Source organism: Chrysochloris asiatica, unplaced genomic scaffold (assembly GCF_000296735.1).
Source record: "Chrysochloris asiatica unplaced genomic scaffold, ChrAsi1.0 scaffold00666, whole genome shotgun sequence".
Classification (NCBI taxonomy): domain Eukaryota; kingdom Metazoa; phylum Chordata; class Mammalia; order Afrosoricida; family Chrysochloridae; genus Chrysochloris; species Chrysochloris asiatica.
The window spans coordinates 65584-77976 of record NW_006409184.1 but is presented as its reverse complement, the minus strand read 5'-3'; the positions used below and the strand labels follow the sequence as shown (position 1 = coordinate 77976).

The 12393-nt window shown below is 49.3% G+C and overlaps 1 protein-coding gene across 2 annotated transcripts; it reads right to left on the bottom strand.

Moving 5' to 3' along the window:
* Positions 1–8536: 8536 nt before the first annotated feature.
* On the bottom strand, positions 8537–11360 carry CDIPT (CDP-diacylglycerol--inositol 3-phosphatidyltransferase). Of its 2 annotated transcripts, XM_006877898.1 has the most exons (7): positions 11256–11360; positions 11096–11148; positions 10863–10997; positions 10090–10243; positions 9383–9464; positions 8966–9047; positions 8537–8859 (listed from the first exon to the last, which is right to left on the bottom strand). In XM_006877898.1, exons 2-7 carry the CDS (start codon positions 11136–11138, stop codon positions 8714–8716), a joined length of 642 nt encoding a protein of 213 aa, XP_006877960.1. In that variant the 5' UTR covers positions 11139–11148; positions 11256–11360; the 3' UTR covers positions 8537–8713. The 2 variants fall into 2 exon arrangements, with proteins under 2 accessions (XP_006877960.1, XP_006877961.1); XM_006877899.1 differs by lacking the exons at positions 10863–10997; positions 11256–11360 and having other exon boundaries at positions 8714–8859; positions 11096–11138.
* Between the last annotated feature and the right edge of the window lie 1033 nt (positions 11361–12393).

Sequence of the window (12393 nt, the reverse complement as noted above, 5' to 3'; positions counted from 1 at the left end):
GGCCTGTTAACCTCAAGGTCAGCAGTTTGAAACTACCAGCTGTTCTGTGGGAGAAAGAGGAGGCGCTCTGCTCCCATAAAGATTTATAGCCTTAGAAACCCTGTACATGGTTGATATGAGTCAGAATCAACTCCACAGCATATAACCACCATCACCACCATAGACACATAGATTTATCTCAAAGAAATGGTTCACACGGTTATAGAGACTGGTAAGTTCCAATTCCATGAGTCAGATGTCAGGCTGGAGGCTTCTCATGACTAACGTAGCTGCAGGAACTAATGAACCCAAGATCAGCACATGAGAAGGCAGGCTGTCAGCTGAAGAGGCAAATGGATTCAAAGTTGGCTGGTAAGATGGCAGGGTACTGATTCACAGGCTGCAGATGCTAATAACTTCCAGGGTCAGCAGACAGTATGACAGAGCATTGGTTCAAATTAAGAGAACCAAAGGTCAGATGGCAAGCCAAATATAGGATTCAGAGCCAGAAAAAAGCAAGTAAGCTTTGCCAGAGTGTCCACACTCTGTCCAGAGTGTCCACATACCTTGGAAGCAGGCCACACCTCTGAGGAAACTCCCTTTCAGCTGACAGGCTGCTCCTAGCGGCTCTCATCCAGAGAATATTACATTATATCAGATCTCATCATGGGAGATGATTACCTCTTAACTGCCAAACCACGCACAACCTTAGCCATCCCGACTGCACAAATGGGAAAACAAAAACTTCATGTGACTCACTGTATACAACATTTCTTTTATTGCATAATCTGGAATTGAAACTGCACCACCTCTGAGGTACGTCTGTACCTATTTTACAGAAAAGTGCTCAAACATCAGCTAGTTTTGTAATAGGTATTGCATTTATTTTACATGCATGATCTTACTTAATGCTTGGAATTGCATCAAGGCAGGCATTAGCTCCATTTTACAAACTTAGAGGCATCTGAGGCTCCGATGAAGGGCTCCCCATGCCCTAGTTATCAAGTGACATAGCCAGGATTCACGCATAACTGACTACAGGCTGACAACTCCACCCATTTTACCTTAGTTCCACCAGGATTGTGGCTACAGCAACTTGCTGAATGATTCCCAGGCTCCAAAATTTTTTAAATCCTGATTTTTTTTTCCATTACAGGCTGAACTCCAGCGTAAAGAAAGTGTAGAAACTCTTAACTAGTCTATGCCTAGGCTCAGCTGGAGCTGGAGGTGAGCAAGGCCCAGCAGCTTGGAGAACTGGAAGCAAAGAAGTTCAAGCAGATGACAGAGGCCCTGGGCCCAAGCACCATCAGGGACCTTGCTGAAGGCTGAGCTAGAGACACAGGTGATAATCTGAGAAGGCGGAAAGGGATAGATATTTGTCTTGGGAACATTCTAGAACCAAGAATGCAGAGCCAGGGAGGCAAACACAGCACCTAGAAATGTTGGGGCAGCGGGATGAAGTCAGACAGTGGTTGAACTGCCCCTATAGCGTGTGCTGTGATTCCTGCATACTGGGCACAGCATCATGCTCAAATACTGAGTTGCCTTTACATGCCAGACACTGTGCTGGACCCAGCAGTGAGCTGGGCCATCATCAGTCTATGACAGGTGCTTCAAAGGAAGTCAAGCAGGATGCTAAAAAGACAGGGGAATGGGGTGGGAAGGGTTGTCGCTTCAGATTAGTCAGCTTAAGTAAAGTCCCTCTGAGAGGGGGCACCTGAGGATCCAAGTGAAAAGACAAAAGAGGACAGACTTGGTGCATTTACGGAGTGGAAAGGACTCTCATGCAACAGAGCAAACAAAGGAGTGAAAGCCTGAGCATTGGAGAGGTAGTCACTCACCCAGGCTTCCCTCCACCGACGGATCTTTTGGTATGGGGTGAAACACAGCTGTAGAGTGGGTGTGGTCTATCCTAGAGAGGTTGTCATGGAAATGAGAGAAGTGACCCTCACCTTCTCACCCTCCTCTCTCTCTCCCTACCAAGAAAACTGCTCCAGAGCCTGGGCCTGAAGTCAACCCTCATCAACAATTCCACTCCCATCTATCTCTTCAGCATAGCCTAGCCTTGGGGGCAGGGTCTGAAGCTCAGCTACAAGCCAGGAAGGTGCTCTCACTCCCAAATAAACCTTGCTTCTCCAGTGCCCTCCCGTCGCTCAAGCTCTTGGGAGCGGCCCATATCATGCTTTTGCTCTGTATTGCCCTGACAAATAATACACCTTTTTGTTTCCTCAAAGCAAAAGGGAACTAAATTATAGGGGTACCCCTGAAGCTACAAGGGACCACACTCATTCTCTGAGGCAGCGAGATTAACCCGGTCACACTGATGAAAATATGTCTCCAAAGCCTTACACCTGTCCTTCTGGTAGGTCGTCAGCTTTCCTGGACACCAGGTGGGGGAGATAACCCCAGGTAGGAGGACAGGACTTGCCTGGCCAGCTCGACCAGCCCTTCTGGGATCAACATCACTTTTCGCTGCTAATTAGCCTGGATATCAGGTATCAGCCTGGCTGGAAGTCCTTTAGCTACTGGTCATTCATCCCAGCATCCCATCCTTAATCTTTGGGAGGGTCCCTTTGGCGCCACCTGCTGGTCACATCGTGCATTTGTCGGGTTTACGATCTTGTCCCTTCTCAGATCCTGGAGTAGGATCCTGTCCTGGGGAAGTAGAAACTAGAGTAGCTCAAAGAGCTTCTGATCTGGGCTCTTAGACCACATAGCTATTGTTTCAGAGGGATGACTCTAGGGAAAGGCTTTCTTGTCCCTTTTCATCATCTGTAGGAATTCCTTGGAGATCTTCAGGTGCCTCAACGTAAATCTTCCCCTGCTCGGTTCTCTCTCTTTTTACTTCTTGTAAGATAAAAGGGGAACTCCCCTTATATTAGATCAGAACCATGACCTGAGTACGGGTGTTGCAGCTCAGCCTAGCCCCCTTACTGATCACATCAGATCACATCATAAGGAATGTTCACATCCTTACGTAACTGCGAAACACTGAGAACAAGGCCCTGCCAAGTTGATACATATTTGGGAGGTGCATATAATTCAATCCATGACATTCTCTAAAACCTCAACTCTTGAGGCCCCAGTCTCACCTTCCAAGTAGCCATTTCTCTACCTCAAAGTGTCAATAATGTTGACCCTAGTCACTTTCTCATCATCCCCAAACGTCTGTCTCTTCATTCCATCTTTGCCCAGGTTTGATGATCTATCACTGTAATCACTGACGTGAAACTGCCCTTAACTGGCCATGTTGTTGTTGTGTGTACTGTGGGGCCAGTTCCAACTCATAGTGATGCTGTATAGGGTTTCCGAGAGCAGCTGGTAGGTTTGACCCATTGACTTTGTGGATAGCAGTCCAGTGCTTACCCTACAGTACAACACTAGGGCTCTCTCACCATGATTTTGTTAAGGGCCGTTGATTTGGTTCTGGCTCATAGCGACCCTGTATAGGGTTTTCGAGGAGCGGCTGGTGAATTTAAACGGCTGACCCTGCAGTTCAAACTGTCCTTCCGGTCCAGTGCATTATCCCACAGTGCCATATCAGGACTCCCTTCCCATACTTCGTGGGAAAAGCCCATTCCTTCTTCTACCAACCACCCCTTGCTACGGCCTGAGTCTGACTAACTCTAGGTCTAGGAGGAATACCCCATCTGGCAGGCAGCTCTCATTTGAAAGTCATGCAGCAAATTTCAAGGGAGGCCTAATGGGCGTTGACTCCACTTCTGGATCTTGTGTGAGATTCTTCCTTCAAAACAACTGCTCACACCTCCTCTCATCTCAACCTACACCTCTGCCCACTTTCTCTCACCTCATTGAGAAAATAGAAGCAAATTGGGGAGGAAGGCCTACCACCTCCAGTAGAAATCTAAACATTAGCAGCTAGGCTCCCTGTCCTCTGTTCCCATAGAAGACAAGTCCCACCTCCCACCTCCCCTGCTGGATTCGCTCCTTCAAGAACTCCAGGGCTGCTCTCTAAGGCATCACTTAGCCTAGCTGACTGTTGCCTCAACCTCACAGGATAGTGAGACCCCAGTAAGGCAATATGGGAAGCTGCTCTTTAAATTGTAGGCATGAAGATGGGCCCAACACGGACTGTAGAGCGGGAGAGAAGAGATATACTCCAGTGATAGGCAAATAAATGGGCATTACTGGAAACAGTGGAGCTCAGAGCCAGCTTCCAGATTAGTCCCTATGAGGAGAAACACTCATTACCCAATCACCCTTGAAAGTCTCTTCAAAGCCCATAAAATACAGTACAGTATGATCTCTGATTAAATTCAGCACAGCCTGTCTATTTTTCTCCTGCATTGGACTTTTCTTTGGTTGCATACCAGATAATAAAACAATTGATTTGTTTAAGAACCCATTTTATAAGGAAAAAAATCTATGTCTTTAAATAGCAAAATCACATTCAACATGGTCAGATGCTATTCATCAAACCTGTTTCCTCTTCTTCTTAGGTGCACACACGAATCTCTATTTTTCAACCTCCTGGCACTTAGATGTGGCTATGAGACCGAGCTGAAGCAACAGGTGCCAATTCCAATCCTTCCCAGAAAATTTGGCTTCATGCAGTTCTCCATGCCAACTCATGGCATGATACACACAGGCAGAGTGAGCTTGGAAGTTATGTGCTGACAATGGGGGGGCACCCTAAGATGGGAAGAGCCTGAATCCCTGAGTCACCACTTGGAGGAGATGCCTCCCAGTCAGGAGCACCTGAAAGTCCTTTCTGCAAGTTAGAAAACTTCTAATGAGGTACAGCCTCTGTACATTTGGGGGTTCATTGCAACAGCTGGTGTTACCTTTAATCACACTAAGGCCACCCGAGAGAATAGCAGTCCTCGTACCCATCTCAGTTCTGTCCAAGGCTATTGAGGGAAAGGAGCAAACAGAATTTCTGTATGGTGGTTCCATGCTACACATATAATGTAACTTCACTGTATTTCCAAGACCAAATACAATGCCTTCAGGCCCCAATGCAACCCATATTTCTCCTACTCCCTTCTCCAAGCTGCCAGGAGGTCCCAGGTTCTGTAAACACAGGGTTTATGCTCTGCTGGTTCCTCTTGAACTCAGACCAGACGATAGGCATGATACCAAACTAGCCTCCAGAACTCACTCATGGGTTGTTGTTGTTAAGTGCCCTTAATTCGGTTCTGAGTCGGTTACCCTGTGTAAGGTTTCCAAGGAGCCGCTGGTGAGCTAGAACTGCTGACCTTGTGGTTCAAACCAACCTTGCAGTGCAGCTCATTTACCCATAGTACCACAGCAGCATTCAAAAGCCCTTCCTGCACTCCTGGATGCCTCAGGAGACACAGGGTATATGCCACTAGAGTGAAAGGCACGCATACGCTCCTCCCCAGCACTTCCTCCTTTCTGTAGCTGCAAAAGTTAGACTGTCTGATATCACTGTAAGTGGAGAGTACTAAGGAACCAGTTGGGGCTATGGGATCCCCTGCCCACCCTGCCAGGCAGAGGGCTCCCTGCTCTTAGGCCTGGTTAAGTGCTCAGAGGGCCCAGCTGGCTGGAAAGGAGAGCTGACTCACAATGAACAAAGGTACCGTTGTAAAAAAGCTCTAGAGCAGGAGTTGGGAAGGCACCTTTATTAACACACTTCTGGGGAAAAAGCTGCCCATCATTAAGTCTCCCACTCTGGGAGCAGAAGGCCAGATAGAGGCACAAGGGAAGCTGGAGGGGCAGCTCAGCTTTGCATATCATCTTTCTTCAGCACAAATCTGTCCCAGCCACTGCTCTGCTTAAAGCCTTCAACATTCACTGTACAACTGTCCCCAAAGACATCCAAGAGGATTTGCTGCAGCATTACGCATGGCAGCAGGAGGTTAAATAAATAACAGACCACCTTGGAGGCCTGGTGTGGTGCTGTGGGATAATGCGCTGGACCGCAAGGTGAGTTTGAACTGCAAGGTTGGTGGTTCAAATTCACCAGCCACTCCTTAGAAACCATACACAGGGTCGCTACGAGTTGGAACTGACTGGACAACACTGACCAACAACAACACGCAGCCATTAGGAAGACTGCTGAGTACCTTCAGTATTAAGATCTTGTGTGCGGGCTCTGGAGTCCAGCCAGGCTGGGATCCTTTCAGGGCCCTCAATTTCCTGTCTGTGGAATAAGCACAATCATGGCCTTCTCATATTGTGGTGGAGAGAATATAGCTCTGCAATGAAGTAACACAAAAAAGCACTCCGAACAGCAATCTCTTGTGAGCAGCAGAGATGCAAAAATATAAAATGAATTTTTAAATATGGAAATCTGTATGTGTAGACAAGGAATTTATTCAGACAGATACACAAGAAATTAGTAGCACTGATTGTCTCTGGGGAAAACTGAGCCTGAGGTGGGAAGGGACTTATTCATCATCCTTCTGTAGTGATTGCGGTTTTATGTGAATAGTTTACCTGTTTATAAGAAAAATCCCTTTAGGAGCTCCATGTGGCCCTCAGGATCAAGTCTAAATGAGCTACCAGGCTCCTCAGGCCGTCCCTGCTGACTTCTTTGCCTCATCTCTCATCAGGGTCCTGCTTCACCCACAGCACTCACGGTTCTGGCTGAATCTATCTACTTCCATTGCCGCTGCTTCCCAGGGTGCTCTCTGGCCTCCCTGCCATTGCCTGCTGTTCCCTCAGCCGGAAATTCTCCTCTGCTAGCTCTGGTAGCATAGTGGTTATGAATCGGGCAGCAAACCTTAAGGTCACCAGTTCGAAACTACCAGCTGTTCCACGGGAGAAAGATGAGGCTTTCTGCTCCTGTAAAGATTTAAGGCCTCGGAAACCCTGTACAGGGTCGCTATGAGTCCGAACTGACTCCCTTCACAAACAACATCAAGCTCTTCCCTGCTCAATCCCTATGCACCATAGCATACCCACCCCCTTCACTAAAAATCAGTGGTTTCTGCTTCCGAAACAAATGGTTGTTGTTCCTGAGACTATGACCACCACCACCACGACCCCCTCTGCCCCACCCAGAGAGCAAGGAAGCTGGATGCAGAGTTTCCCACCAAGCCCCCATGCCTAGTACAAGCATTGAGGCTCCATGGTCATCAGTTGAAGTTTCAGCTCTTGGGGACACAGATTGTCACTTGGCCTACTGGGCTGAGCTATAAGGATTAAATGAGTAACATCTGCAAAGAAACCCCAGCATGGGGTCTGGCAGATGGTGGGCCCAATGTTGTTGTTGTTGTTGTTGTGTGCCGTCGAGTCAGTTCCGACCCATAGCGACCCTGTACAGGGTTTCCAAAGGTGTAAATCCTTACGGGAGTAGCCTCATCATTCTCCCGCGGAGCAGCATAGACTTTTAAAAGGAAAGCTGGTGCCAGGCAGCAGTGAAAACTCAAGTAATAGGGATAGCTATTAGGGACTGATGCCCAGAACAATGGCTAGGAAACGGTGCTGGTGGTATGCCGTGAAGTCAGTTCAGACTCATAATAACCCTGTCTGTATAGGGCACTGAGGCTGTAAATCTTTAGAGGAACAGAAAGTCTCATCTTTCTCCCATGGAGCAGCTGATAGATTCAAACACATGACCTTATGGTTAGCAGTTCAACATGTAATCCAGTATGCTAGAGCTCCTTCTAAAATAGAGTAGATGCTCAAAAGTTGTTTAAAATTGGACTCCTGGGCCCATCCCTTCCTGGAGTACACTTTGAGAAACCAACCAATCTGTTCAAAAATATTTACTAAGCAGCTACTACATGCCAAGTTGTTAGTCTTTATTCTGCGTTAAAGAAGGGTCACGGAACTTACATTCTAGTGATTGTTGTTGTTAAGTGCCGTTGAGTTGGTTCTAACTCAAAACAATCCTATACTATATAGGGTTTCCAAGGAGTGGCTAGTGAGTTTGAACTGCCAATCTTGTGATTCAAACCGACCTTGTGGTCCAGTGATTATCTTATAAAGCACACCAAGACTCCAGTGAGGATAGAAAAATATCAAGTGTACAAATAAATGCAGACAATGTTATAAAGAAAATAAAGGATGTAGGTAGAGATCATGGCAAGGGGCTGGGTGGCAGAGAGGGCCTCTGTGAAATGACAAAATGGAGCAGCCAGTAAACTGGGGACCCAGCTCCTTCTTCCTTTCTACCCCAAGGCTTTCCCCAACCCAGACCCTAGTCCAAGAAGATGTCAAAGGAAACCAAGTGCAGACAGTGAAGTTCCTGCCTTTATTATCAAGGCTTCCAGGCCAGGGTTGATAGGACAGAGGAATTTATAACAGGTAAGGATCTAAAAGGCCCCTTCTCTCTGGACATGGTACCCCCAAGCTGCCTCTGGTCAGGGGTAGGGAGGCCTGACTCCCCTGCCTTTTGGGGAACTGAGTCCCTACATATCTCCCTCACTCAAGTGTCCATGGAAAATGTCCAGCCAAGCCAGAGCCCAGGGCTGAGTCAGCAGGGTATGACAACACCCAGTCCTCAGACAAAGGCCTTCTGGGGCCCCAGGAGCACCATCACCTACCTATATAGGTGATGGAGCCTCCTGAGTATCCTTCCTCAATATTGAAGCCCAGGCCCTTAGGTCTCGCAGGGGTGGGGCAAGTCCTCAGGAGTTTGGAGAACATGGCATCACCAAAGAGAGGCTGGCTTCCACTCCAGCAGGTTGGACAACACATTAGGAAGATGTGAGACTAGGACCTCCTGAGAGGGGAAAGGGAGCTGTGTGCTACAGTGAGACCCCCAGGTCATGTGGGCACTGGGGGACTGAAGAGCCCAGGGTCACTTCTTCTTGGCACGGTCTGCCGCGTCCAGGGCAGCCATATTGCGGGCGGCTGTAATCAGGTGGATGACGCTGATGAGGGACTTGAGCAAGGCAATGGGGGCAGTGATCCAGAGACCCATTCGGAAAAGACCCACGGAGCCAACTGTGGGAGAGTAAAAATGAAGAGACAAAGAAAATTAAATGCAGGCCTAAGAGTCTGAGGCCAGAACCCCACTCCCACCCTCTGGCCCCGCCCCTCAAGCTCCTACCTAGTGGTCCCTCGGAGAAGTTGAACAGGTAGAGGAGACAGTAGAAGAGCTCATTTCCAGCACATAGGACGAACAGAGCAGGCTGCACAAACAGCAAAAAAGCTACTTAAGCAAGAGGGGAGGGCATTTCACCTGACCTTCCTGCACCCCAACCCCCACATAGGTCGTTAGCAGGGAGGAGCACGTGGGAGGGAAGGAGATCCCACAAGGGCCTCATGTCCACTTGTGGCCTGGGATAAATCACAGTCCCTCCCTACCAAGCATACTCCTTCTTCACGCATCGGCTCACAGGTCCCTCCTTGTCCGAGAGGCTAGATGTCTCCGTGCTCAAGGCCTCTCCTGGGACCGAGGCTGGGACCAGGGAGGGCTCAGTACTTGGCATAAGTTGAGTGAATAAAAGAGGTGGAAAATGCTCACCCTGGACGTATAGTATATCCGAAGCACAGGATTTCCAGACAAGTCAATCATTTTGTGACTCTCACTGCCTCGGGCCACAGAACTTAGGGAGAAAGTCAGGAGAATTCATGAGCAATCATAATCACCAACCTCCACCTAACCCCAACACTGACCCTGTGTACTGTGTAGTACATGGACTAGGAAGGCCCGATTGTACAAAAGATGGAGACCAGTATCTTGCCCAAAATGACATGATGATTATCTAGTTAGAGGCAGAATCAGGATTCTAATGCCATGTTCAACAAGTCCCTATACCCCTTCACTAAGCTTTCACCCATTTGGAATTCTGGGATATCCAGCCAGAAGAGTTTTTGTTGTTGTTGTTGTTGTTGTTAAGTACAATCGAGTCGGTTCCGACCCATAGCGACCCTGTATAGGGTTTCCGAGGAGCAGCTAGTGAGCTTGAACCGCCGACCTTGCAGTTCAAACAGCTTTGCAGTCTGGCTCATGAACCCCCAGAGCCACATAAGGAGTTATTAGTTAATTCAACTGCAAACAGACTGAAACTGATTCAGACAGGGATAGGATTTGGCCTGGGTCCTTCAATAGAGACTAAAAATGGAGACACCCCAAGAAGCTTGCAGCCCTCCCAGACAGTCTCACCCTTCCCACTACAGTGTCTTCTTCAGGCTGTCAATAACCCCAGGCATCCCAGAATAGCAGCAGACCTGTGGAGGTGCAGCCAGTGGCTGGCCACGTCCAAACTCATGCTGAGCTGAAAGAGAAGGGTTGCTCGAGGGTACAGCAGAGCCAGGTTGACCAGCAGACACATGGTGGAGCAGCGATCTGTTAGCATGTCCAGCATGGCCCCAAATCGGGTCCCTGAAAAATCAGGACTATTATTAGGTGGAGAAGAGCTGTGAGGGGCAGTGGACCCATGGCAGGTGCCATATGTAATGTATCATTCTGATACAGAGTCAAGAAGATTGAAAATGTCCACTAGGAGAACAGCAGGCTGACAGGTGGGGTAAGAAGTCAACGGGCAAAAGTCACCATGATCGGAAACAAGAAGAGGCTGGGACATGTGTGCAAAACAGTGTAGGATCGGGTGGGAAAGCAACTCATCAATCCAAAAGCCCAGGCTCCACATAAGGACAGACACTTGAGGTCTCAGCGGAAGTCTTAGAGGTAGTTCTGGAGAACAGATTTTAAACATAAGCCAACCCTCCAGAAGTCTTCCAGAATCCCTATTGCTTGTATCTGACACCCAATAGGCCCTCAGAAAACATTTGTTAGATTCTTATTCAGCATTGCCACTGCCGTCCAATTTTGCTATCCGACATCACAATCAGTATAAAGCAGGCCATTCTGTTCTGCTTTCTATAGAGATGGGAATGACAGGGCCCTAAAGACTCCCGTGTTCCGGCCCACCCTGAGGTCCTAAAGAGGCAGGGGGCAAAGAGTTGTTAGATCCCATGGTTGGATGGGAGGAGCGCGTCACCTTGATTAAGGGCTCGAGCAGCGTGTCCATCGAAAGCGTCCAGAAGCCCGCTGAGCAGGTAGAAGGACGAGGCCGTGAGAGGACAGCAGGGCATGAAGTAGAAAGAAATGATGGCGAAGACGATCCGGGCATAACCTTGGGATGGGGAAGGGGGAGACCGACACAAAGGGTTCAGGGACCCGACCAAGGTAGGTCGCCCTCCCGTTCATCCAAAGGGCGCGGGCAGCACTCACCTATGAGGTTAGGCACGAATAGGAAGATATTTTCGCCTGGCATCGCGGCGGCTCTCTCGCCGTCCCAGGCCGGTTCCGCAGGTGCCAGAGCTGTTCCAGTCCCGCCGCGCGACCTCACCCTCCGGCTCGGCGCATCGGCCGCACCAACTGCGTACAGTACCCCGCTGCCCCAGCCTGTCCCTAAATGTGAAACCTCGCAGCCGGTCAGAGCAAGGGCCGGCCCCGAGGGTGCGGAGCGCAGGGGGCGCGCACACCCCGCTCTTCCAATGGGCAGTTCTTGCCACCGTCCGCCCAGCAGGCACCCTCTATCTGCTCCTGCTGTACTCAGTTTCCGGGAACCTACCCTTCTGTTGCAAAACTGGAGAAAAGAGGTTTAAAAAATGGCTGCGGCCCCTTTAAGATCTGTACGCTTCCTTTTCCTTTTCTTCTCTCCACCCCTATCCATAGTCTTGTACCAAAGCACAGAAAGAGGAGGGGGAGCAAAGAAACTTCGACGCCGATTAACGGAAGTAACTGAAAAGACGAAGTCAAAAGACAAGGAGGCCTGGATAAAGATGTCGTTTCCTTTAATACGAGGTACGTATCTTCCAGATCACACAGAAGAATGGAAAAGATTCTGCTATCTTAAGTATTTGCTTCCCCAAGATACAAGGTTATTTGGTACACTCCACATTTGTTTCTTCACGGCCCCCTAACTCTGACCTCTTTTGGTCTCGCAGACTCTTGACTACGAAATGACGGCTAGAGAGTTTGGAGAGCGTCCTAGGGCGGGGTCGCTTCTCGCGCGCCCCTAGTGGTAGGAGGATTAGATCCAAGGCTCCACTCTGATCTTTCCATCTTATCAAGCCTCTAGTTCTGAGGTCGCCAGTCTCAAAGAAGGACCTGGAGAGTGGTGGACGAGAGGTCGGAGGAGGGAACGGGGCATGCTGGGAAAATGACCCCCAGCTTTGGTTCTAGAACCCTAATACATCTCCTGGCAACGGGGCTGCGGAATCTCCGCGCAGACACCAAGGCATTTATACCAACGGGTAGCGGCGCCGCCTGGAGTCCCTCTCTTTCCAACCTTCCTCCCCATCTCCGCCTCCCTCTCCCCTCTCCCCTCTTCAGCCTGCAAGCCCTCTAGAAACAGTGGCCGCAGGGGCCCCTCAGTCCTCCCCACCTCCCTTCCTGCTGAATATCCCAAGATCTCAACCCGTCTGCCAGGTCCGGGGCGGCAAGTCGGAGGCTGCCTTGGCTTAGGAGGGAAGAACGAAGGAGGGAACCTCTGGGTGAAACGGGGAGGGGCATTGTTGTGTCTC